We start from the raw sequence: 27,505 nt of genomic DNA, 5'->3' as shown, positions 1-27,505 counted from the left end.
CATTTGTTGCAGGGGAAAAGTCAGTAGGGGTTCATTGTCTCGGGACCATGAATGCCAATTGATTCAATATTTATTGACAAAGTAGTGGCCCAACCAATATCACCATAGTTACTTAGTTAACCTAAGTTACTGTATCACTTGACCAAAATGAAGACAAAAATAATGCCACAGATTATTTTATTGTCTAACTAAATGAAAGGGCTAGCCAGTTGCTACGTAGAACAATTAAGATGGTACAGAGCCAACTCATCATGTCCCCTCGTCCAGTAAAACTGCAGCCTTCCATACTGAGTCTTCCCACAGGGATTCAAAGTGCAGAAGCTCTGTTGGGATGCCATTGGGATCAGAGGGTGGAAGGGAGAAGACGCAGGGTCTAGAGTGTCTTTCATCTGAATCTTGTGCACCACCCTCTGATGTGCTGCTGCCTGGCCTGGTTGCAGTGAGGGAATGGCTGCTTTAGGTCTTGTGGCATTGGAAGACTTGACTGGATACTCTGAAGCCGCCAACCTTGCTGCCCTCGGAGAACGGAAACCTTGGAGAGCAATAAGGTTGTACAGGGTCTTCCTCCACTCAGGTAACAACGTGTACCCTCTTTGGTCATTGATAGGAAGGACAGTTTGGGCACACTGTGCAGGGTAACCAGAACAGATTGTATTAGTCTGAACGGTGGAGTGTAAAGCCTGAGAAGCAGAGGGGCGCTCAGCAAGGGTAGAGTGTTTTCCAACGTGTGACAAGTTCTTGGTGCCAACCTTTAACCTCTTATAGAGCGTCAAGACTTTTCTTTCTTGGTCTCTGATGTTGTTATATTTGGTCGAAGATGGGAGGAACTTTCTATCTCTGATTGGCGAGCATTTAAGGGGCCCAAGATCTTGTTGGGGTTTGAGATCCTCAGGGGTTGGAGGGGGAGCCTTCGGTGAATCAGGAGTCAAGTTTTTGGGCTCTGTAGGTCGTCTGCACGAGGTTACCCTGGGTTCTGAGTATGAGAGGGTACATGTTAGACAAAGATGTGCAATTTCAAGAGTGGTGATTTGAATTCTGTAAAAAGTAATGGGCCTCAGGCACTAACATTTTCGTATTCTTTCCGTAAACATCTCATTAACCCCTTTTTTCTATGAGTCTTGCTTGTGCAAATGTCCCAAGTTTTTGAACACTCATGAATTGATCGTACAATATCATTGTTGGTAAAAGAGATTGATTTATCGAGAAATGACTTGGACTTCCCGCTTAAGAATGAATGCTTTGAATGAATACTGTACAAATGCATTCAGGGGTATAGCTGTTTGGAGTGCGTACCCATTTGGAACGCACCAACTGCTTGGCACGTTCCAAAGGAAACTTTAAAAGGTTTAAAGGTTCTTTGTTCGGCCCCTGGGAGTGCTGTTTGCAGCATTGTCAAGAATCGTGGTAAGATAATGTTCTCAAGAACTCCTTATCGGATCAACATCACACTCGAGACTGCACTCCCTTGGTTTCTCAGCAATTCATCCACCAAATTTTCGTGATGATTGAAATGAACAAAAAACAGATTGGAATTCAAAATTGCTGAAAATTGATCGAGACGCAAACAAATGTGGTTTGTATGGATAGATTAGTCTGGACCCACAGAGTCCAGGAGAAGTTTCTGAGACTGATGGTTTATGTTACGAACCAAAGTGTAATGTTTGTTGCCACCAAAAAGCCAAAGTGCACCACATTCGACACTGAACTTCCTTGGTCCTCAGCAATATACTTGCCCGTGTGAAGTAGATGTAAGAACGCTTCTTGAAATATATGCAAAGGACCCAAACACACTCACAGATTCCTTCCTTGATAGTAATATAAACAATATGTTACCTCGATGACAATAACCTTGCTTTGGGATAACAGGACTTTTCACCGGATGCTCTGGCCACTCTAGGGAAATGGGGAAAAAAAGTTAACTTGTGTAGGCAAAAGAACCATCTCTAATGTCATATTATTGATCAACAGCATTTTCTAGTACTTTTTTTCTGAATTATACTGGATCTTCGGTCTTCATAGGGCACAGTGCGATATTTGAGTGGAGGTTTAAAAGCTTCCTGAAGCTTCACGTCTTCTCTTCTTTCATCTTCCATTTGCTCTCTCAGTTGCTTAGGTCCACTTTCCTGGCAGAAGGGCGGTCTACATACATACATGCATACATACAGTAGTGTTCAATATAATAGCAGTCCAATGTGACTAACCAGATTAATCCAGGGTTTTAGTATTTTTTTTATTGCTACATGGCAAACAAGGTACCAGTAGGTGCAGTAGATTCTCAGAAAACCAACAAGACCCAGCATTCATGATATGCACGCTCTTAAGGCTGTGCAATTGGGCAATTAGTTGAAAGGGGTGTGTAAAAAAAAATGAATTCAGAGTTTGGGGGTCGTCTCACAAACCCTTGGACCCAAAAAGAACAAATTTACTCTCATCAGTACACAAAATGTTCCTCCATTTCTCTTTAGGCCAGTTGATGTGTTCTTTGGCAAATTGTAACTTCTTCTGCACATGCCTATTTTTTAACAGAGGGACTTTACAGGGGATTCTTGTAAATAGAATCTTCTAACTGTCACAGCACTTAAGAGGTAACTCCAGACTGTCTTTGATCGTCCTGGAGCTGATCATTGGCTGAGCCTTTGTCATTCTGCTTAATCTTCCATCCATTTTGATGGTTGTCTTCCGTTTTCTGCCACGTGTCTCTGGTTTTGCTCTCCATTTTAAATCATTTTAGCTGAACAGCCTATAATTGTTTACACCTCTTTATAAGTTTTCCCCTCTCCAATTCATTTTTTAATCAAAGTACGCCGTTCCTCTGAACAATGTCTTGAACGACCCATTTTCCTCAGGCTTTCAAAGAGAAATGCATGTTTAACGTGCTGGCTTCATCCTTAAATAGAGGCCACCTGATTCACACCTGTTTTTTCACTAAATTGATGACCTCACTGATTGAATGCCAGACTGCTATTTTTTTTTACACACCCCTTTCAACTAATTGCCCAATTGCACAGCCTTAAGAGCATGGATATCACGAATGCTGGGTCTTGTTGGTTTTCTGAGAATCTACTGCACCTACTGGTACCTTGTTTGTAGCAATAAAAAATATAGTAAAAACCTGGATTAATCTGGTTAGTCACATTGGACTGCTATTATATTGAACACCACTGTATGCATACAAAGCTTAAATAGATTCACAGTTATTAATGGGACTTGTATAACTTGCATAACAAGTTCAGAATAATTGGAAACCATCTTTTAGTTTGAAGACTTACAGGAAGTTCACAGTCTTTCTTAAATTGTATGTTGAACCAGTTTCCTGCATCTGAGGCTCCATGTTCATTTGTCCGACATCAAATGTTTTCAGAGTTGTCTTAGTCTGGATGTCATGAGGTTGCTTCAGGACGACAATTCTATCTGACTTGTCTTCTTCCTTTTCTTTCTTATCAGCCATTCTTTCCTTTACCTCAATCGTAATTTTCCTCACATTTTTCTCGTTCTCTTTTTCTTTCTTTCTCCTCTTCACATCATCTTCCTCCTCATCCTGTGTAGAACAGAAAACTCTTCTGCTCACATCCTCCTGATTTGTTGTGCCTTCATCCACCAAGTGAAGATTATAAAAGATGTCATCACAGCGGTCCATGGTAAGAAACTTTCCCATCCTCACCCAGTTATCATAGATCACAGAGTTGGGGATGTGGCCATCTGCAGCTATGGGCCATTTCAGAGGCTCCGTGTTCACATCAACAGTTTCAGACATGATGTGATATTTGGCCCTCTTCATCAGCTCAGGCTCCAAACTCTTTACCCAACACCTGGCTGTAACGGCAAGATGACAAAAAGGAAAGAAAAGTTTGATATTTTGTAAAATAACACTTGCTGTCTGGATGGCTTCCTCCCACAGTCCAAAAACATGCACTTAGGTTTATTTGGTGACTCTAAATTGCCCGAGCGTGATTGTCTGTCCCTATGTGTCAGCCCTGTGATAGTCTGGCGACCTGTCCAATGTTAGCTGGGATCAGCTCCAGCCCCCCGCGACCCGAATGTGGATAAGCGGTTAAGGATAATGAATGAATGAATGTTCGCACTGACCGCACGTGCGACCTAAGCACTTGCGTACTAATGGACTCAAACTTAACCCATGACACCTTCTCTTGTGCTGTTTCTTGACTTCATCTTTGCTTGTGTTAAGATAACTAAGTTAAAAGCGCTTTGCTAAATGACATTGTTGAATTGTAGAAAACGGCTAGCCTGGCCCCATGGTAACAAAATCTAGTAGCACCTTTTCTAGTCCACTTACTAACATATCATATCTTATTCAACCTTCAAAAAAACAACACTTTTTATCTTTTGGCAAGGCTCAGATTTATAACATTTAGAAAGAAACAGGCTAGCTGTTTTCCGCCTTTGTGCTAGGGCTCAGCTAACCAGCTGCTGGCTCCAACTTCATATTCACCAAACAAAAATTAGAGCTCACTCTCCTATCCAACTACTTGAATTAGAGCAAATACAACCAAATCAACTTTTACATTGTCATCCTCACTGTCAGTAAGTGCAGTCCTCCACAAGAGGCACTACATTTTGTATTGAATAAGTCATGGGATCGTTTCCTTCATCTGTTTTAACGTAATGTTTGTTAATTTATATTCAAATAGAACGCTGTCTCTTCAAACAGCGCTGTCTCATTTGGGTGTAGTGTCAGACTGGAATTACAAACGCTGCTTTGAATTGCTTGCATTATTACATCAGACAATTGGAATATTTGTAACTCACCAGGATGACCTGCTTGTGTGCTGAATGGTTTGACCTTCCACTTCTTAGCAAATGCTTCCTGCAGGGTTTTATTACCTGCTATAAGCCTTGCTTCTCAGGAGAGGCCTCCCTCAGCTCTGCTGTGATCCATTTATATTTTAAATGTAAACATTTAAATTTGAATTGACAAAATGGAACTCACAACCGGGTAACCATTCCAAAGATAGCACCAGGGGTTTGTATACTTGAGGTAGGACACAAATAAAAGATAATGTGTTACATTTCGTGTTAGAACAAGATCCAGGAGAGGAGGCAATGGGCAGGTTTGAAGAAAATTTATTCAGGGAAACTCACAGAGGGTAGGTTGGATATGGAAGGAGAGCAGGCAGCAGGCGAGGTGGAGGAGTGTAATGGAGGATATGGCCACTGAACAGACAGGAGGGATAGCACAGGGTGAGAATCCAGGAAAAACGAAGGAGAAGAAATCACAAGAAAAGTTATTTTAGCAAGCTAGAGATAATTTGAGTCAAGACCGAACAATACCACATGGGTTGAAAACAATCTTGCGCCAAGTAGTGGAAAGCTCAGGGTGCTTAGTGTGGCTGATGATGAGAAGATGAGAGACAGGCATGGACTCTGAAGTGGAGGGAAAACCTGGGAAGCCATGGCCTCCACACAGCAGAACACTGGGAAACAGGTGGGGGAGGTGAACACAAGATACACAGGGAGACAGACACCCGGTCTGGCTGACTTGAACAGTGACATAATGTAGAAAGACTCAATGATTCTCCCTGAAGGGGTGTCAGCGGCCACATAAAGCAAAGCAACTTCAGGCTGAATTTGAATCTGGTGCGTCAAGGACTCTTGATGCCTTGGTGGTATGCGCTCTACCAGTAGGCCACTGGGATGCCCCCCAACTTTGGTTTTTGTCCTCAAAGATTTGAATGGTCTACTTGACTGGGAAAGTAAAATAGAGCCTTGTACTAGGAGCTCCAGTCTACTGTTGGCCAGTAAAAAGTGCAGTTCCACTCTACTGAGTGAGACCATCCTCTATTCATCTCTGAAGTGGGAGTGTGTTTGTTCTTGCACTTGTGGTACTCTACGGGCCCAGTGAGGCATGGACCATATCCTATTTCGCCCTTAACCTAATAGCGATAGCTCTTAGAGGGCTACATGTAAACTAAATAGAACGTTTGTTATGCACTGAAACTCCAGATTCTGAGTATAGGCGCACCCCTCTAATATCTGGGGCTCACTGGCTCCATAATGGCTAAAGAAAAAGTTATTTGGGGAGCCAATTTTCCAGACTCACCGCAATTTATATGCATATGTTCGATACTGTTGCACCTCTTCACTAATGTGTCCATGTATCATCTTTCCTGGCAGCGTCTGTGGTGTGTTGAGGTTCCTTGACAAATACAAAACACTATTTTTCTATTATTTAACTTTCTTCTCATAAATCTGCTACTTTTCTTCTCGTAGATTTGCCACTTTTTTTCTCATAAATCTGCAACTTTTTTCTCACTGATTTGCCAATTTCAATCTTGTAAATCTGCAACTTTTTTCTCGCAGATTTGCCACTTTAATCTCGTAAATTTGCGACTTTTTTTCTCAAAATATTACCCCCCCCAGGTCATACGTGGCCCCAATACGCCGACGTATATATGTTATATTTGTAACCAACATTTAAAATTCTTCATTGAGCATGATTGTGTTATGAAAGTAAAAACAAAACAGCCAATAGTTCCAATAGTTTATTGGATTTGTACTCCTTTACAATATTTGCAGCACAGGTGCAAACCAAATGGATACATAGTAACTTTGCACCTGTTGTTTTATATTATTGCTATGGAGAAAAAAATTATGCTTTTATTTCATTTTCAATCAGAACAAAATCAAATGAATACTGTAACCACAAATCATAGAATGACATGTTGCTTGTTTTCCCTCTTGAGTATTCAAAATATGAAAATATTGGAGCTGTTTAAAAAGGACAACTGTTTTCTTGATAACTCAACGCTTCACAAACACAACATTCAGAGCTAAAATTAAAATGTACATGAAGCCCACAGACACACTTCATCTTAAATTACAAATCAACAAAAATAAGATTTCAAAAGAAGAAACTTTAAGTTAATTACTGTACACGTTTGGTGATATGTTCAGACAATAAATAAAGACTACAGGAACCACATGGCTTCTTCCTCTGCGTTTCTCTTCTGGCCTCTAACTCTTTCATACTACATATGCTGCTCCACTATGTCGTGGCAAAAATTAAGTTTCATTCAAAAGAGAAAACCTTTCACATTTCTGTAGTAGCAGTGCACTTCTTCCTGCATTGTTGCTTCCATTTGTCAGCAACGCATTTGAAAAAATGCAGTGATTTAAATAGATTCAATGATACTGATAAAAGTCAAAGAAACAGGAAGGTTGTTCTGTGCTCCCAGTTTTCACAGGATGGACCAATTGATTTTTAACTTGATGATATTCACTCCAGATTGAAGTTGGAGATGAGAAGAGGGTTCTGTTTCCCAGTGAAGATTTCCAAAATGGCCAGATTTCAATAACGCTGCAGTGAGGACATCCAATCAGGAACAAATCAAGTTGTGATGCAGTCACTAAAGTATAATTTTGGTGAACTGAACACATCATTTTGCAACTAATGAACATGAGCATTGTCAACTTTAGTGTTGACCCTCCAAAAGTTTCCTCCAGTTTAAATGATGACCATGTAAACTGGTGATTCAGGTGATGTGCCATTGTTGCTCATAGTTGTAGAAGCATTCACTTTTACTTTAATCAACTTAAAATACATGCCAACCACACCCGCATTCAGCTTTAAGTCACCAGTTAACACAGTCACTCACATTTTTATGCAAATTGTACTTGTTAGCTCTCAAGACATCAGCAACATTGACAAAAAATTAGAAACTTTACTCTCACCGGCCACTTTATCATGTACACCTTTTCAACTGCTTGTTAATGTAAATATATAATCAGCCAAACATATTAAGTTGAAGCTGAAGTTCAAAGTGAGCATCAGAATCAGGAAGAAAGGTGATTTAAGTGACTTTGAACGTGACATGTTCAAAATCAAAGCATCATTATGAGATATTTTGCAGATGATAAACACATTTACATGACTAATGACTCACATTAAATGTAATTCATTGCAAAAAGTATGTTTTGCCCTGTTTGTATCACCTGTATGTTGTGTCCACATCGAAGTGGGCAGCAGCCAGGCTACTTTATTAGGTTACCCTGCTAGCTAATGAAGTGACTGGTGAGTGTATTTCAACTTTCATTGTTGAGTTCCAAAATAGTGGACAATAAAATGGGATTCAGCTTGTATTTGACAATTTGTCTTCCTCTCAATGAGCTACATGAGCCTGAGAAAACGTTCTATTTACAACTGATGTGGCTTACAGCTTCTGCAGCTACGAGTAGACAGTCATCATCTGTATCTGGATCACTTTAGTCCAACAGGCACTCACAACAACACAGTCAATGGAACAGTTTTCAGAGCTGCACATATACGTACTGTATGTCTTCAATGCAGTCAACACCTGAGATACCAAGCAGAAGTTCTTGCATGCTGTTAATATTTTTGCTTGTTAACATCTGAAAGGAAGGTTTATAAATAAATAAAAATGCAACTGGAAGACTTTTTCCCTTCAAAATATGACTATATACAGCTACTCTGAACCCTTTGAACAACATTTAACAAACGCACATTAAAAATGTGCAGAATCAAGAAGCTACTGTATGATTGTCAATAGTGCAGGTTGTGCTGTTATAGTTGTTGTTTTTAATAGACTACATTAATGGTAGAAGACACTGCTGTACTGGAGGTGCTCCCACAGTAGAGACAACATGTGGGGCCACAGTGTAGGATCAGGAAAGTCCCTGATGAAGACTTGAAGCCAGCACTGATATGTTTCCCTCTGCTACTGAATGGTGGGATCTGTACAGGAAAGCAGTTATAATATAACATTCTCTTTACAAGTTTCTCAACAGTCTCATTCAATTTTGTGAACTATGCACAAACACAAATCAGGTATCTCTGACACAAATTATGCAAACTTTTAGTATTAGTTAACATTAGCATGTTTACATGAGCACATCCCTATAGCATGTTATGCTAAACCTAGCATTGTTTACTCGTAATGCTAATTTTTGAAATGTAATTTTAACATTTATTATATTTGTATTCTGAGTTTTGGTTAGTTTAACATAAGTTAGTTAAATTTGGCCAAGTTTAATGTTAGGTTGCTATGTTTAGGCAAGTTTAATGATAAGTAGAGTTTTGTTTGGGCAAGTTTGACATTAGTCAAGTTTAATGTTAGCTTGCTGAGTTAGGGCAAGTTTAAACTTCCAAGTTTGGGCAAGTAAAGCTATTAGCAGTAAGTAGTTATTTATTTTTACATAAGGAACTAAAACTGTTTTGGCTAGTGAAATACCGACATTAAAAAAAAAGATTTAAACAGAGTTAAAATTAAAACCTGAGTCATCCTAGCTGAAAATACAGGCAGCTGAACTTCTGTGCTTTTCCTTTTAATGGCATTAACTACTTCAGTGTCACACTGCTACTATAGTCCTGTGTACATCTTGTAATACATTCATGTTAGAAAGACATGTTTCTTACTGTTGTATGTTATAAAATGTGCTTATTTCACAATATTTTCTGAGACTGGCATGTCTTACTGCCTAAACTTACATCTCCCTCATTCAAACAAATGATAAAACAATAAAAAAAAGGATGTGGACATTTGCTTAATCATTGTTCAACCCAGAGTCAGTCCTCACTGGCTAGGACTCCTCATCTACATGCAGGAAGCTTCTTCAGACCGTCACTGCGAAGCCACCAGAGGTGTAAAGAGGCTTAAAGAGATTCCAGTATTTTGGGGGTCACTGGTCTGAAACCTGTTACTGCAGTCAGTGGTAGGGAGCACAGTATGGTAAGGATGGACAGGGTTCAGATCAGATGTCATTCTTGCAGAAGTGTCTCCCTCCAGTCAAAGGAGTGGTTTGGTCCATGTGTGAGGGGGAGGATGGGAGGGTCCACTAACTGCCACACCCCCGTGTCTCCCTGCTCCTCACAGGAGCAGAAGCCCAGGTACGGGATCTAAGGACCAGGCAGATGAATTAAGAATTCAAAGGAATTAAAATTAAATCAAAGGAAATGACACAAAGTGAAAAGTAAAGTACAAAAGGCCTGGACAGTATCACCACCTGCAGTAATAACAACTTCCTGATGACAATCTTTTTGTTTTTGTAGAGGTGAATTTGACTTTTTTCTGTATTTATACAGCTCTGCCATTGTTTTCATGAAGCTGTGCTCTTTTGACATTTTGCGCACACAGTATATTTTATATCAGAAACACTGTACTTACATACAAGTTTGAGGTACTTCTACTTTATGTAGGTATTTCAATTTAATGTTACTTTATCTTCTTCACTACATTTCAGAGGTAAAATACTCCACTACTTTTATCTGACAGCTGTAGTTACTTCAATTATTAATATTTTAGATTCACAAAGTATAATGAGACTCTAAAACATGGATGCATTGTTCATTATAAAAATAAAAAAACCTCCCTGAGTCAGTCTGGTTCTTGAGGTTCCATTTCCTTACAAAAACTAAGGAAAAAAACTACAGGTACAGTCGAGATATTTCAAGCTGTTTTCAATGCAAATCAGAATACTAGTGCTCCTAACAACTGTCCCAATTTCATATGCAACACACTACAATATACAGCAATTATCCAAATTTTCTATATAAACCAACACAATGTAAACAGCTATCCCAAATACAGTATATACCTACCACCCTGGCCACAAGGGGGCTCTATAAACAACTACATCTTACACAGTATACACATCTCATCGATTTACTTTTTTTTTGTACATTTTTTTTAGTGGATTATGTTTGTGCTTTGTTTTAACTCCTGCTCCAAACCATTCCACAAATTATCTACACAGACTTGTAAGTGAACTTGCAGACAAAAGCTAAACCGTAATGGCCTGCGGAACAAAAGCTTGCAAACCCAGTTTCCCACTAATGAGCAACCCAACAAAGAACTGTTATCTAAAGAGGAAGTTTACTCTGGTAGCAGGCCACAAACACCACAAACATTACATCACTAGTTGTGAGCATGCAAGAACAAGTTGTGTTGCAACACATTCATTCATCCAGCCAAATTGGTCATTATGGGAACCCAAAATGATCTCTTTTTTTTCAATAGCTGACAAAAAAATGACATGCTCAAGTATACAAATTTTTTTTTGGATAGTTTTTTGCCTTGGTGCTAAAGATGGCTTTCATTTGGACATATCAGACTACTGATCACGTGATTAGAAACAAACACTGTCTGAACATTTGAACAACTTGTTTTTTAAGTTTGATTTCTTTTTTCCTTTTCCTTTCTACACATGGATTTCTCACACCTCTGGAGTTTTAAGTGTATACACTTATGTTTATGCACATGGGGAGAGGAACTGAGAAAACCAGATGGAAAGGAAAAGTGGGATGTATGAAAAGGAAAAAAGAAAAAAAATCAATTGGATAAGTTAAAAAAAAGAAAAGAAGATAAGCAGGACAGACCTTTCGGACTACTTGGATGAAGTCCTTGGCGCTCTGAGGGCCGCGGCCCTGCAGCTGGCGTGTGCAGGCCTCTAAGGATGAAGCGTGGGCTACAATCAGCACGTTGTTTCCTACAGAGAATGGAAACACACGCAGGATGCAACATCAGCAGCAGACAAACACAGGAGCACAGCGAAAGTTCACCTTCACAGATTTAACCTCCTCTAGACGCTGAAGGAGCTCTGCTGCAGGAGCTCTGCTGCAGGAGCTCTGCTGCAGGAGCTCTGCTGCAGGAGCTCTGCTGCAGGAGATCTGCTGCAGGAGATCTGCTGCAGGTCACTTACCAGTGTTTTTGCAGTCTGACAGGATATCTTTGGTAACTTGGTAGCTCCGGCTCATGTAGGTCTCATAGGGTTCAGACACAGTGAGCTTGCTGACTGGGATCAGAGGTCTAAATGGAAACAAACACCAAATATTAGAAAACCAGTGGCTGAAATAAAAATGGTTGTTGTTCTGTTGTCTTCAGTAAAAGAAAAGCAAAATGGTCATACTGAAAATAATATTACACAAAATAGAAAGCATAATGCAATACAAGATTGTCAAACACTTATTAACAGTCACTCACAGTTTTATGCAAACTGTACTCATTCGCTCTCCAGACATCAGCCACATCGACAACAAATTAGAAACTTTACACTCACTGGCCACTTTATCATGTACACCTGTTCAACTGCTTGTTAATGCAAATATATAATCAGCCAATCACATAGCAGCAATTCAATGCATTGGGGAAGAAAGGTGATTTAAGTGACTTTGAACGTGACATGGTCAAAATCAAAGCATCGTTTTGTAAAAGTAAATGAGATATTTTGCAGATGATAAACACATTTGCAGGACTAATGACTCCCATTAAATGTAATTCATTGCACATGGTATGTTTCCCCTTGTTTCTATCACCTGTATGTTGTGTCCACACTGAAGTGGGCTGCAGCCAGGTCAGTGGGAGGTATCCACGCAGGCAGCGAGTTCCCAGAAACCCATTTGGTCCATTCAAAAAGCCCCGGTTCCACACGCACCTTCAGCTTACCGTCCTGCTGCAGCCCTGTTCACACAAACACAATCATCATCTTAAAAGATTTTTTTTTTTTTTAAATCTATTCAGTGCTATTACATCCAAAGCACTAAAATTGATCATTGAGTGAACTCTGGAGAATCCCTTATAATTTTCCCTGAATGTCTTAAATCAAAAGTAATCTAGTGGGGTCAACAAATTTCACTCATAGTTCATGAAACTTCATTCAGACATCACTGAGAATCCCTCATCAATGGTATTTTTTATCCTTCTTACCTTTCAGGATGTTCTGTGCAGTCTGAACACATCGCAGAGAGGGAGAGCAGTAAACAAAGTCTATCACTGTGTTGCTCTCTAACAGGGCCTCACCTGAGAAAGCACATATGAAGCACACACGCTTTATAAACAGCATGACAGTTTGCTCTTTAGTCCTCTGATACCAGGTGTAGAGCATCATTTAGAGCTTCACCACCTGGCCACTACATTAGGTACACCAGAACAATGTAATCCAACAGCTCTGCCAGTAATTCTACATTTACAAAGACTGTAGTTTTTCAGGTTTTGTTGACTGTCAGAAAGGCAATAATTCTACTTTATGTTTGGGTGGCCAAAATATTAGAAACACCTCTTAATATAATGTTCAAAACAACTGCAAACTACAACCTCTATAATGAAGATGTAGTTCAATTAATAACTCTCTGAACGTTTTTATTATTGTAAAAGCAGAATTTATGGATGGAGATGTTGCATTGGATCACATTAAGTTATACAAGTGTACCTAATAAAGTGGCCAGTGAGTGTATATTGGTGACTTACCCACTATTCGAGCCTGTGTGGATCCAACCACAGTGATGGGAGCGTCCATGTCATAGTCTCTCTGTCCTCCCCACAGCGGCAAACTAGGAGGCATGTTCAGATTGGAGCGTACATATCTACCTGCAGAACAGCACCAACACAGATTATTAAAAAAGATAAGGTGGGTTCTTTTAAAGTGCAGTGAAAGAAAGGAATGTTTTTGACTTCTCACCTTTACTGTCGGAGCAGAGTGACAGCCAGTGTTTGCCAAAGACCACGTCCATCCTCTCACCGTGCCGGCAGACAAAAAGTGTCCGCTTGGGCTGCCGGGAGTGACTGCCACTAATCCGCAGGACCTGCTGGAAATAATGTTATACAAATAAGTAATTATTTAATAAATATTTTGTCTGTTTTTGAATCATTTTCATTCTGCCCCTTTTAAAATATTTACCATGCCATGTCGGTATAATTTTTTTTCAGCACAACCTCCCCTATGTGACTTGATCATAATTTCTGCACTTGGACTTACTGGATCAACATTATAACAATATAACAATAATAGTAATAATAATAATAATACTAATAAACTTCATTTGTATAGCCCCATTCGTACATGAAATTACAGGCACCAAGTGGTTCACATTGAACAGACATTAAAATTAACATATTAAGAACGTATTTTAATCATTCAATTTATGAAATGTAATATCTCTAAAAATATAGATAACAAAAAAGTGCAGCAGAGCAACTTCGTAAGTACTTTGCAATTGTTAAGAAAAGAAACAAAAGAAACATAAAATCTGATTCTGAAAATGATGGGGTTTTTTTTTTACTTTGAAAACACAATCATGCTCAATAAAGAATTTTAAATGTTGGTTACAAATATAACATATAAGAAGTAAAATGAGGAGAACTTCTAATTCTATATTTTTATACTAAATATGTTTGACCTTGTCTCCGGTTATACTTGGCATATCATCATCAAACAAAAACTGGCATGGAGTTTCAGGTCAGGAAACACGCTGCTGAAGTTTTTACGTCATGAAAAAGCAATGTGCCGGAGCTTTCATGGACTCCAGAGGGCTTCCATGGCTTAACATGATTATAAAAACAAATGTACCTGCATCGGATGACAAATGAGACTGAGGGTGGGCGTGTCTCCAGGACTGGTGTTATCAGGGCGTCGGCTGTCCAGCAGCCCATCAAACATCCCTCTGTCTTTGCTGGTTTTGTCACTCGGCCCACAGCTGAAGAACGAATGGGAGCTGTGGTGGAAGAGCAGAACAGACATCACGTATGTGGTACAAACTACATCAGTTCTTTCTTTTTCAATTACAAAAGCATAGCCAAATATTTTGAGAACAACAACTACATATATTTTTTAAATAAAGTCTATTTTTTAAGCTGTTTGTCTTTTTCGGCTTTTATTTATGTCGTACACAAATATCCTTTTAATTTTGTAATTTCTATATTTTTATACATTGTGTTTTATATATATATATATGATTTTTCCTAAATGCATGTAGAGAAGCCATCCACAGCAAAATATCTTAACTGGGAGCGAGAGTAAAACATTTGCAAATAAGTAGCTTTATTTATTCTTCTTAGAATAAATTAATGGAAATAGCTTTTTTACTATGAATGAATAGTAATAATGAATAATAATTTCAACAGTGCAGAACGTCTTTTATATCACTACTATTATTTTTACACTTTTATTTGAGGAATGGACAATTTTAGATATGTATTACTGCCTTTTTAATGCAACCTGGGTCTACTTTGAGATTATTAGGTTGTCAAAATAATATTTGCGTATGTTGAATAAATAAAAATCATGATAACACATGTAATGGAATAATCAAAAGTCTTTATAAATCCACAAAGAAACATATTTTGGTCTGCATTTTAAAATATTAGGCTATTTTGCAGGCAACATGTCTGTGATCATTAATGTTGAGATTAATGTTGACTCGTGGATAAGAGACATTTTTCAAAAATATTTTGTTAATGTCCTTGAATTATTTTTATGTGTGTATTTTGTACACTGGTGACAAAAAACGTATCTATCAGGTTGTTAAAGAAAAAAATGTTAACTTAATGTGTAATTACTCTGTTTAAGTCTTTTTTTATGTCCTTCTAATTGTTATTTTTGTGGGTATTATATAAAGGGGTGGTGACACAAAATAAATGTGAGGAAAACGTCAGCTGTATCCGGTTTAAAGGAATGAGAAATGGAAGAAAAAAACATTGATTTAATGCATTGATTGGAATTGGATTGAGAAACTGTATGTGGTGTCCTCTGTTGATGAAAATCAGTGAATCTTGAATCTTTTTGTGTTTGGGCGATTAAGACCACCTTCTGTGCCAGTGTGAGTTGCTCTGCTCACCCGTGGAAGACCCAGGTGTCGGACTCATCGGCCAGGCTCACGTAGTTCTCAGGCAGCAGGCCGGACAGCCCTGAGCCCAGCGAGGTCCCGTACACCCAGCCCTCACTGGTACTGCTCTGATCCACCGGAGACATGAAGACAAAATCTCCAGGAACCAGCTCCAGCTCATCCTCGTTCTGAGGCGTGTAGGGGTACATCACCCGCAGCGTCTGTAGAGACAGTTACTGTCTGACTTTCTGACATTCGCAACACATAATCACTGAATCATTGATTGATTTAAGTACATTACAAACATGTAAAAAGAAAGCAGAATGGTCATACTGAAAATAATAATACTATACAAAATTGAAAGCATAATGAATATGAGCTACCTCGTGGTTTGCAAAGCGAATGTCCCGGGAGAACAGGACCGCCAGCCAATCACAGCCCAGCTTCACCTCGATGCCCTTGGCCAGTTTCTCCAGTGACGGCAGATGATTGGTGGGGAAGTTGTAGGCCAGAGTTACATGGAGCTGCTTCTTATGAGGCTCCACATGGACCTCTGCAGGTGAAACATCAAGCAGGATATTAATAATAATAATAATAATAATAATAAGTTGTTTTGTATACCACCTTTCATACATAAAATTAAACTCAAAATGCTTTACAGTATGGCATTAAAGACAAAACAATAAAACAATCAAAATTAAAAATTAAAAACTCAAGATAAAAACATTAACAAAATCTACAAAAGAAACCTCTCTTTCTGCTGCACTTGTTAATACTAAATTTTAAAAAACTGCACTTTTTTAAAGCTCCAGAAACACATAAATTAACAAATAAATAAAATGAATTTTAACGTATTTTATATATTAATTTTTACACTTTATGTGATCTCTGCTGCACTTTTTATTATCTATATTTTTACTTCCGTTAAATTAATTTAATGCTTTTCATATGTTTAAATATGTTCATTTTAAAAATGTAATGCTTTTATTATGTTTTAATGTTTATTTCATGAATTAAATGCATTATGTTCATTTAAGCACTTTGTGCTGCATTTCATGTAAAAAGGTGCTATATAAATAAAGTTTATTACTATTATTAATTTTTATTAAAAGATACAATTGAACTGCAGAAAAAAAATTTGAAGTCGAAAAACCCCCAAAACAAACTACATTAGCCCAATGCTTGCCAAAAATAATAATAATAATAAATAAAAAAGTAATAATTGAAAGTCTTCAGTAGTAGTAGTTTCACCAATAATTCACCATAAGAAAGTGGAAAATCTTTGTTATCTTCTATACAAAAGAAGTTGCAGATGAAAACTGCTGAATAAAAAACAACAAGATTTCAACATCAGATGTGGATGACACGCTGAAATCGGTCTCTTCACCAGAAACAGGAATATGACGGAGCATTAGCGCTAACACCACAGCTCTAATCTGATTTGGCACTTAGCTGCCTTAAACACTGTTTGGCAGTCAGTCTGGTTTTTCGCCTGTGTTTAATAAAAGTGACAGATTGAGTGAGTGCTTTAATAACCCAGCATGAGCGCCATCATGACCAATCATTTACTGCTGCTGCTGGAAAAGACAGCTGGTCACTGCACATTACACAGTGATTACACGGAGATGAACTGATGCTGCTGAACCCTCCACAGTGATAAACAGTTAAAGGTTCTAACTGAGGCAATTTACATGCAGTAATTGCTTTGTATTGCCAATGTGTGAATGGGCTGTAATGTAACTTAAAAACGGAGAGTGTCCCTGACTTCCTCATTTCCTGATTTCTATGAATGAATGAATGCTTTTTTTTCTGTTAAAAAAATAATAATAATCTGACAGCAACCGAAAAAGGAATAGGCTGAAGCCTCAAGGCTTATTTTTGTCTATCCTGAACCATCTTACATTAACTGTATAATTCACATCGTTACAAAACACTTAAACCAACCACTTAAATCAGCCATAATATACACTCACAGGCAGTGGTGGGATGTAACAAAGTACATTTACTCACTTTACTTCTACTTTTAGAAAAAGAAAGTAAGTTTTGAAAGCAGGACTTTTACTTGTAGTGGAAATGTAATTTCACAGTGTGGTATTAGTACTTTTACTTTATTAGGGGTTCTGAATACTTCTTCCACCACTGCTCACCGGCCACTTTATTAGCAAGCAAGGTGTACCTAAAAAAGTGGCCGTTCAGTGTGTAATATGGTATATTGTAGAATGGATATATAGTATAAGATCAGTTGATCTTTGCAAATCAAAAATCAGTAGTTTAACACTGGTAAAGCCTTTAGTGTTGAATAAATTGTTTCAATATAAAATTCAACCAATTTGTGACCTTAAAGCTGAATTTAATCGTTGATTTGGACAATTGAGACACCACTCACCTGTAAGATGGGACATACAGAAAGAAAAAAACATGCTACTGAACATGCTTCTAACCCAGGGCATTGTGGGTAGATGCTTGTGGTTCCTACCTGCCTTCCTGGCGGCCTCTGCGGTGAAGTCGGCTGCAAACTGCTTGAGTATGTCGGCCACCTGCTCCTCCACAAACAGGCCAATGAAGTTGGAGGATGTGTAGAGCTCCAGAGGCAACGGGCTGGGAAATCGACCCCGCCACTGCTGGACGGACGCCTGCAGGGCCTCGCAGAGAGCCTCCACTTTGTGATCTGCACACTGTGTGGAAGCAGGAGAGTTACGTAACACGCCTCGCTTCATCTTTCTATTAAAGTAACGGCTCTTTGTCTTTCAAACTGTTACGTAAAAGGTTGTTAGATTTATTCAGACATGACAGGACATTCATAGGGTTAGATCTCTCTCTGAGCATGTTTAACCTTGTGCTGCTGCTGTGGCCTTTGTGTTAATTTGACGCCATTTAACCTTCTGGAATCCACAAACGTGCCGGTGCATTACTTTTTCATGATGTCACAGTGCAAAAACAAGCAACATTGTATTCTATAAACCATCTTTTGGACCTGTGTAATCCCTCTTGTTTCTTATTGACAATAAACATGAAAGATATATATTTTTAAAAAGTGTATATGCATGTCCAAGTTAAACTGTATTTGTATGTGCTGAAATTAATTAAATTACATAATTGTTTTGTATTGCAAATGTTTGAAATGGTTGCAATATAATTTAATAATGTAGTTTCCCCATAACAACCTGTGGACTGATTTCTATATAAAGGTTGACTTTTTTTCCAGAAAAATCTAAAGGATGTGACATAAGTTTTTGACACTTTTCAGCTCCCCTGCAGTGACAACAACTTAGGCAAGTTCTGTCACGACTTAAAAAACGAAACAGCGTGTTTCACTGCTGTCAGCTTCCCTCTAAAGTACTGGTTTGAAACTCAAGGCCAGTTTTTGTTTGATGATGATAGGCCTAGTAAAACCGGAGATAGGGTCAAATAAATTTAGTATAAAAATACAGAACTAGATGTTCTCCTCATTTTACCTCTTATATGTAATATTTGTAACCTGTGTTTACATTATCATTTTGTTGTTGTTTCTTTTGGGTTCAGAATGTGGATCCAGTAAATCAAAGTGAAAAAATAATTATCAGGTCATATAGGTGAGGTTGTGCTGAAAAAAATGACACCAACATGGCATGGTAAACATTTAGTTATTAATAAAGTAAAAAGTATTAAAAAAAACAGACAAAATAGCGCAAAACTCCAAAGGGTTAAAAATGAAAACGAATGCAGAAGTGCCACAAAGTGAGGCAGTTAAGTTTGTGACATATAGCATGTAAAAGTTGATGGAACAGAAGTGCCACAGGAGTTGGTACAAACAATGTATTTTGAAAAAAAAAAAAAAAAAAAGTTAAATTATTCAACGTTTTCTGGTGTCACTGGCAGAAGTGAATATATAAGTGGAAATTCAGCCTCTCAGAGGGGAAAACATTAAAATGTCAAATGGAAATTCAATTTATTAGATCATGTAGGTGAGGTTGGGCTCAAAAAAAGGTACCAACATGGCATGGTAAGCATTTATTAAGAGGCAGAATGAAAAGGATTCAAAAACGGACCAAAGAGCCCAAAACTCCAAAAGGTTAAGACCGTAACAATAACTCACCATGAAGAACTGGCAGAGGGTGATGTGTGGGAAAATGTTGTGGGCTTTGTTTTTGCCACATGTGACCCGGCTCTGCTGCCAGAAGTGGGAGAGCTGGTTCTGAAGTGGTCCGCTGGGTCGCAGGTAGAGGACGAACTCTCTGGGCAGAGGGTCGTCCAGGAATGGGTCGTCCACATGGGAGAAGAGCCTGGAGGGAAAGAGGAAAGCTCTCACATAATGCCTCCTTCTTCTTTATTGGTTCCCATGCATCAAGAAGCAAACCACTTGTATATTAAATCAAATACTAACATTGCAATTTTTGGTTATCATTAGTCTTAGGATGAAAGTCCTCAATTACAGGTATCTAAAGAAATGCTTCCTTGGGATGTTCTGCATTAGATTTCCTTAAAGGTCGTTAGAACCTTTTCTTTCTAAAAAGCTTTACATGGAGATTATCAACTCAGGAAGTTTTCTCTATACAAGTGAGGTGGTGATATTCACAAGAGCTACAAAATATTCATTTTTGATGAGAATTTGTCAAGCAGACAGTGATTTTTTTGGGATGTTGTGGGTAATATTTCAAAATAGAGACACAGAAACCTCCAGTATCTTATTTTTGTCAGGATACTTCTTGCCAAATGTCATACTTGTATGATTGTTTATGTAATTTGAGTACCTTAATATTTGCATTTACATAATTTCGCCAGAAATATTTACATAGGGTTTTTGGCTCCCTGAGACCAAATGGTGAAATAATGAAATAAAGGCAGCAAAAACACACCCTGAGGCTCCTAGCCTCATACAGGTCAGATATTTTACTGTCGGATTAAACAAAACATTGCCCTTAACTGGATTATATTATGACCAGCGGTGGAAAGTACATTTACTCAAGAACTATACTTGAGTATAATTTTGAGTTACTTTTGCTTTACTTGAGTATTTCCATTTATGTAACTTTATACTTCTACTCCACTACAATTTAGAGGCAAATATGGTACTTTTTACTCCACTACTTTTAGCTGACAGCTTTAGTTACTTTTCAGGTTGAGAGTTAACATAAAAATATGCCAAATTTAAAGTGATAAGATTTATTTTTTATTTTTTAAATTAAACCTTATTAAAGTATATTAAGCAGTTAAAATGAGATCTACCTGGCCAAAATGAAATGCTGCTTTCATAAATGCATCAATAGATATAATCTAATAATATATGTAGAATATATAAAACAATCTGAGTGGTTTGCATAGCAAGACATTTTTACTTTTGATACTTTAAGTACATCTTGATGCTGGTACTTTGTTTTTTTACTTCAGTAAGTTTTGAATGAAGGACTTTTACTTATAGTGGAGTAATTCTGTATTAGGGAACTGAATACTTCTTCACCCACTGATTATGACAATGAATTAGACATATTCCTACATTTCTTTACCACTCTGTTCTATACTTAACCTAAGCACTACATGGTAACAGGGCGGTCTGTGCTCTTAGATGTTTTTGCTTGACTTGGCTGGACACTGATATTAATGGTATCTGAACGGAGCATAGTGTCTCTTTTTTTTAAATGTTTATGTTGCGCAATTTTCAAGAAATTCTGCCAAATCACTTTTGGCAGAAATATAAAGAATAACTGGGCCAGTTCATCGAGGCTGCCACATTCCAGCCCGACAGCACTTTATAACTGGAACATTTTCTGTTTGAGGTAACTTTCCAACTTGCCTGTTTGTTTGCTGGTAACTTTGCTTTTCCCCTGTAGCAGCGACAGCAGAGCTTTCCAGTGAACTCCTCATTCAACATTTCTAATTTGCTCTTCAAGAATTTGCAGGAATTTTTTCTTGCCAAAAGCTAAATTGGCAAAACAGGCTTTATCTTATGACCAGGGTTATTTCTTACAAAGCGTTAATAGTACTGTTTTTTCTTTATTTGGTGTTTCTAAATTCAACTAAATACAGCTGTGAAAGCATAAATACACACAGAATGCATCAAAAACTAACTTAGGAGTGGTTTTTTTACACAGTAAAAATGTATCAGTTTGAATATAAAGCATACTGTCTTTGCAGGGTTTTCAATTGAATATATTATTAAATGATCACATTTATACAAACTCTTTTATGTAATTATTATTTTATTTGATGCCATTGAGAGACTATTTTTTTTCCAAAAGAGACCAGATCACAAAGAAATGAGAAGACTACTTGAGAGAAATCGATAAATCAGAAAATAAGAGAAGATAAACCTTTATTATTCCCATTATGGTGAAAAAAAAACAAGAGTAGGCCTAGTATAAAATGGCATAAATATATTAAAAAATATAGAACAAACAAAGGGGATAATATAAAAGTATAGAACAATAACAACAACGAAAACAGTAATGAGATGTTAAAAAAAAAGAAGATGTTTTGCAGTCATTATTGTACTAAATCATTAATTATCAACAATATCCACAGGATATAACCCTTCTACAGTAGAGGGCACTGCAACACACATTTTCCCCTGACGTGTGATGTGTACATGTGAATGTTCTGTATGTACACATTTGTTTTAACTCACCAGTCACATGCTGCCTGCACACTCCGACCTCCTGTCGATACCAGAGCTTTCAGTCTGTAACAGAGCAAAGAAAAAAAAACATGTATAATTAAAACAACACATTTTACTCATCTCCTGTCTAAAACGATCACAGTAACAGGGCACGACCTACACTCACCGGCCACTTTATTATGTACACCTGTACAACTGCTCGTTAACACAAATCAGCCAATCACAAGGCAGCAACTGTTGACGCCAGAGGTCAGAGGAGAATGGAGACTGGTTCAACAGGAACTCAAATGTTACAACCACTGGTTACAACCAAGGTCTGCAGAAGACCATCACTGACACAACACGTCCAACCTTGAAGCAGATGAAGACCACATTGCCACTTTATTAGGTACACCTTGCTAGCTCACAAAGTGGCCGGCGTGTGTCTTTCCAGTGCAATGCGGCAATGAGAAACCCAGAGAAGCAAGTTACCAGCAGAGGAACTCATCAATCTTCTCTGTACTGTCAGAAGTGTTTTATGTCAACTAATGTATAAGTTGTTAAACTGCTGTTGATTGTAACTGTGTGCTTAAAAATATTAAATAATAAGTTGTTGACAGAACAGAAGTGCCCCAGGAGTTGGGCACAAACAATATCTTTGGAAAAAGAAAACTGGTGAATTATTCAGCGTTCTCATGGTGTCACTGGCAGGCGTGAATATCTAAACGGAAATGCAGCAGCTCAGAGAAAAAAACATTATAATGTCAAATGGAAATGCATTTTTTCACTCATTATTTAAACAAGACTGCATCCGCTGTTGTAAGTGACAAAGTATGTTTTCTGTCATTGCTAATATTACTGTTTTAAATGCACCACTAAACATGAATTTTATAAGCTTAACGCTAACATTTTAAAGTTAAGATTTTATATCTAGGCCTGTCACAATAAATAATGTATATACACAAAAAAGAAACATATATATATTATATATATTGGCATATATATATATATATATATATATATATTGGCATATATATATATATATATATATATATATATAGGCCAATGTTTCTTTTTTTGTGTCCCACTGGTGATAAAAATAATTTAGTTTTTTTCCCATCCTGTTTCAGACCCTTTTCATTCAAGCAGGATATTTCTGTGTCTATTTCTTCTGCCCCCACCTTTTAAATCCAAAAGGTCACAGCTTATCAATGACTAATTGCCCGGTTACGTCTCAACAAGAACTGAGAAGAGAAAATGTGAGTAACGCACAGATTATTGGCCAACAGAGTGCGTGGGCAGAACAATATGTGGATGGCGAGTCAGTTCCTCGTTAGCGGAGAAGATGATACACAGCGTGTGTGGGAAGACATTAACATAGATTCCTTTCTGAAGAAGGACTCCTGGTGATGATTACTCTTTGTCATAACATAAGATGTCCAGTTACATGTTAAAGACATTGAATCAGTAGAGAACCTCACAGTGCATAGTAAGAGTTTTTAAATATGGCTTTTCAAGTCAGGTGGACTCGCTGTGTTTTAGTGGTGAAGTTGCATTGTTGCATTTTTCATTTGGTTTGCTTTGCTTCCATACTGAGCTTCATCACCAAGCATTGTAAACAAATGTCCTTTGTATGTTAGACAGAATATGTGAGGAAAAGAGCTGACACTATTTAGAAGCAAGTCACAGACTTTAATGTTTTGTTGGCTGAGTTATTTTCCAATTTGAAGACTTTGTTGTTTTTGTGTGTGTGTTCTGTGATCGTCTGACCATATTCCAATAAGAGCCTTTACTTCATCATTAGACCACATCTGTCCACAAAACATTATTCAAGCCTGCTAATAGAGCCTGACAGATATATCGGTTGACAGATATTATCAGCCGATATTGGCCCATAAAGGGCCTGTCAGTATAATATGCAGCATAATGCAGAAAATGTTGCTTGGCATGCAGGGTTTCCCATTATTTACCTAGACTCTGGCGACCCGCCAGGCTCTAATCTGACCCGCCAGAGTCTAATGTGCTGTGCTCATGTCACATTTCAAGCTACTAAAAGTATTTTTACACGTTTCATAATATAAAGTTATTTTGCGTTGTGTCTCTGCTCAGCAGAGTGTCTGTAACCCGTCAGTCAGTCAAAACAAAGGCTATCAAAGTGCACGAGATTGATGCATTTTACTTATAAATGTACAAAATTTTCTCCCGGGGAAGATTTCCTCTCCCCCAGTTTTTGCTCTTAATTTTTGTATTCTATTTAAAAAAAAAAAAAAAAAGTCAGCAATTGACTGAAAGTAAACAATAATAATATTTATTTAGCTATTTATTTCATTTGTATGTATTCTCTATTTTCTCTGTTATCATCTGTAGAACTGTTTGTATAATAATGTATAACAATGTTTAATATAATTTATGTTTATTATATTCGAGAAAAGAGCTGTGACGAGAAATTGGTGCACAATCCACATAAAAATGTTTCATTCCAGCTCAAAAGATTACTATATCGGTGAAATTTCCCTCTGAAATCAGTACCGGCATCGGTCTCTACTGCTACTGCGCCTAGTGTTGATTCTCAAATTTTTGCCCAAATTCAACACAGAATGCTTTCTGTTTTGGTCCCTTCCTTTGGTTCAGACTGCTTCTCACCTGCAGAGTTCTTTTGAGCCAGCAAAAACCAAACAAACTATGCAACAGAACTCACCAGAGTTAGTTTGAAGCGGACCAAACAGCTCAGGTGTGAAAGCCACTGTATTTTTCACAGCCCCTCAGAAAGAGAGCAGCGTTTAGCAAGCGCTGAACTACAGATACTGAAGTCCTGATTTCACAAAACGAACAAAGGTTGCAGCAAATGATGATGACAGATGCCTCAATCTTCCTCTTTCTACCACACATGTTTTTCTTTTAATTTGCTGGGATGTGTAATGCATTAACAGAGATTACAGAAGCAGAACAGTGATTTATCCATTCTTGCCTTCCGTCCTTACCTCAGCAACACCTGGAGGCTCGGCTGATAAGCAGTAGAAGGCGAGGCAGATCAGATTATTCATATTAGAGTCGCAGAATCTAATTAGCTGCCACTCAGAAGATAAGAGCTTGTACATGCTAATGTGGTTTTCATCTCTGGGGAGCAAGCAGCTTCCTCAGCACGGCACGAGATGTTGTTCCTGTGGGATGGAGGAGCTGCAGAGGTGTGTGTGTGTGTGTGTGTGTGTGTATGTGTGTACTGTATGTGTTTATTCATGACTGAAATGTATTAAGATTGGATTAGTACAGGTCTTTCAAAGGGGTCGTAAATAATTGCCGATACTGTGTGTGAATTATATTTCATAGTATCTAAAATTATGACCAATGACAAAATCAAAAGAAAAAGTGTTTTCATCAGACATGTGAATATCATTTTCATGTCTACACTGTAAAAAAATAAGTTATTTTCCAGAAAGTTACTGTATTATTACTGTTTTTTTCTTGTTTTTAAGGGCAAATGCCTTTAAAAAAGAAAAAAAAGAAAAGCTCAATTGCTTTTATTACAAATATTAAGCATTTAAATAAAAGTTGAAATCTGTAAATTAATATAATGGGACATTAGAGGATTTCTTTTTTACAGTAATATTCAATTGCTTATCTGTCTTGAAAATAAATTACAAAAAATACAATTCATATTTTTGACTGTAAAATAAATTTGCAGTCCTTTACTGTTATTTGATGGTAACTAGACTTTTTACTGTTTTTTCCTACAGTGAAGCACCAATGGTTAACATTACTTTAAATAAGTGATGTCCAAATGAAGCTTTATGAACTATTTTGTCATCACTACATGGCACTTTCTCTTCATCACATAGACTGTGACGTAGTCACTGTGACGTCACCCATTGGTTTGTGGACTGCCAGTTGGAAGCCTCGAGTTCAGCGTTACACTCGTCGCCATCTTGTTTCCGATACGCGGAGCAGACCATATTTGGACTGTGGAGGAGCGAGAGGGATCTGATCACTGACTACACGCCTCTCTACACCTCAACCTGAGAAGTTGCTGCTAATTCATGTTAGCATTAACTGGGATGATCATTTTGGCTAGCAAAAAACAAAAACAAAATGTACGTTATTTACCAAGAAAAATTAATAGTGACTCCTTGGAGTGTCTTTTATTCCAAACAAACGCTGAACAAGACATATTTTAGTTTATTTTAACATAAGTCATTAAATCAAAATACAGTGAAAGGGGCAAAGTTATGAGACCAAATGTCCTTTTATATTTATATAACGTTATATATAACTTTATTAACACGTTGCCATTGATACGCATTGTTCTGCTTCTCTCCTGATGACGGCCCGCCTTGTTAGCCACCTGTCAATCAAAGGTACCCACGCCCCAAATCATATGATTCTTTATCTTCTATTTTTTTAACTATATTTTATTATTATTTGTAACTATTAACATCAACTTGTCTTGAAAAAGATTTTTTTTACTAGTGATTGAGACCATATTGTTGTCCTAAAAAAAATTCTGAGGAAACAAATCAAGTGAGAAGTTTTCTCATTTTGCATTGAAATGGATGGACAGAAATGTTTTTGCAGCCCAACTTAGCACCCCCTGCTTGAATTTATGGTAGAATGCAGCTTAAGGCACTTCCTGGTTTTCATTTTAACAGGTTGTTATATTATCTGTTTTACTAATGTACATCACTTTACTTCCTGTCCAGTATACAGTAACGTTATCTCAGCCTCCAGTGATTGTTAGCTTTATAGTATTTAACGTTTGTTTAGTATAACATGTTTATAGCATTATTATCTGTTGTGCATAACCACATTTACACATCAGCAGAGGGACACCCTGATTAAAAAAAACAACAACCATGCTTTAATTAAAGTGTAACTGGTCTGTAGAGGCCAATTGCATCTAAAAAACAAAGAAAAAAAACACGCAGACATTTTTCTGCAGCTTCACCACAGTGAGCAGCAGTTCTGACCACAGTGCAGAGAGGCAGAGACATCAGAGACATCAGAGTCAGCTCACTGGTGTGCCGGCGGCTGCTCGGGTTTTATGAAGCTGCTGCGTCCCACAGGTGTAGACCTACATACCACTGCATGTGTGTGTGAGAGAATTCGAAAGAAGGAAGAGAGAGCAAGAAGCAGCGGCTGAAGGAAGCTGTTTAAGGAAGGGCCTTTAACCACTTCAACACACACACATCAACAAACAGTAAATCAAGCCGGAGACGGAGAACATCAATAGAAGATTTGCAACACACTCACACCTGTGGTTACATTTATCGTTATTGACAACCTGATATCTGACTGAAACACAGCAGGCTTTCACAACCACGAGAAGCTGCTCAAAAGAAGAAGTGTGTCCTGTGATGCAGGTGGCATTC

The 27,505-nt window shown here is 37.8% G+C and overlaps 2 protein-coding genes across 4 annotated transcripts in view; both read right to left on the bottom strand.

Moving 5' to 3' along the window:
* Window positions 1–160: 160 nt before the first annotated feature.
* On the bottom strand, window positions 161–4,890 carry LOC131970328 (uncharacterized). 2 transcript variants are annotated; one of them, XM_059331699.1, is made up of 6 exons: window positions 4,768–4,890; window positions 3,270–3,813; window positions 1,982–2,139; window positions 1,834–1,893; window positions 750–973; window positions 161–626 (listed from the first exon to the last, which is right to left on the bottom strand). In XM_059331699.1, exons 2-6 carry the CDS (start codon window positions 3,776–3,778, stop codon window positions 213–215), a joined length of 1,365 nt encoding a protein of 454 aa, XP_059187682.1. In that variant the 5' UTR covers window positions 3,779–3,813; window positions 4,768–4,890; the 3' UTR covers window positions 161–212. The 2 variants fall into 2 exon arrangements, with proteins under 2 accessions (XP_059187682.1, XP_059187681.1); XM_059331698.1 differs by having other exon boundaries at window positions 161–973.
* Window positions 4,891–6,487: 1,597 nt separating this feature from the next.
* Window positions 6,488–27,505, bottom strand: part of ubash3bb (ubiquitin associated and SH3 domain containing Bb) — a 56,466-nt gene continuing 35,448 nt past the window's right edge. Inside the window, exons 2-14 of one of the 2 annotated variants that reach the window (XM_059330959.1) lie at window positions 22,173–22,226; window positions 19,647–19,833; window positions 18,048–18,246; window positions 15,955–16,124; window positions 15,584–15,792; window positions 14,317–14,461; window positions 13,429–13,552; window positions 13,218–13,337; window positions 12,678–12,770; window positions 12,287–12,431; window positions 11,674–11,780; window positions 11,351–11,460; window positions 6,488–9,871 (exon numbers count right to left, since the gene is read on the bottom strand). In XM_059330959.1, coding sequence (XP_059186942.1) covers window positions 9,734–9,871; window positions 11,351–11,460; window positions 11,674–11,780; window positions 12,287–12,431; window positions 12,678–12,770; window positions 13,218–13,337; window positions 13,429–13,552; window positions 14,317–14,461; window positions 15,584–15,792; window positions 15,955–16,124; window positions 18,048–18,246; window positions 19,647–19,833; window positions 22,173–22,226 — 1,801 coding nt within the window. In that variant the 3' untranslated portion in view covers window positions 6,488–9,733. Of the gene's footprint in view, window positions 9,872–11,350; window positions 11,461–11,673; window positions 11,781–12,286; window positions 12,432–12,677; window positions 12,771–13,217; window positions 13,338–13,428; window positions 13,556–14,316; window positions 14,462–15,583; window positions 15,793–15,954; window positions 16,125–18,047; window positions 18,247–19,646; window positions 19,834–22,172; window positions 22,227–27,505 lie in introns of both variants that reach the window. The other variant, XM_059330958.1, reaches the window with a different exon arrangement.

The sequence above is a fragment of the Centropristis striata genome, chromosome 4, assembly GCF_030273125.1.
Source record: "Centropristis striata isolate RG_2023a ecotype Rhode Island chromosome 4, C.striata_1.0, whole genome shotgun sequence".
Lineage (NCBI taxonomy): Eukaryota > Metazoa > Chordata > Actinopteri > Perciformes > Serranidae > Centropristis > Centropristis striata.
The sequence above is the reverse complement of the archived record's forward strand: the minus strand, read 5'-3'. Positions and strand labels throughout refer to the sequence as shown.

Coding starts and splice junctions, on each gene's coding strand:
- LOC131970328 (XM_059331698.1), bottom strand. CDS start 3,778: ATGAAGAGGGCCAAATATCACATCATGTCTGAAACTGTTGATGTGAAC. Junction 2,140..3,269: donor AGAAAGACTGTGAACTTCCT/GTAAGTCTTCAA, acceptor GTATGTATGTAG/ACCGCCCTTCTGCCAGGAAA. Junction 1,894..1,981: donor CAGTATAATTCAGAAAAAAA/GTACTAGAAAAT, acceptor CCATTTCCCTAG/AGTGGCCAGAGCATCCGGTG.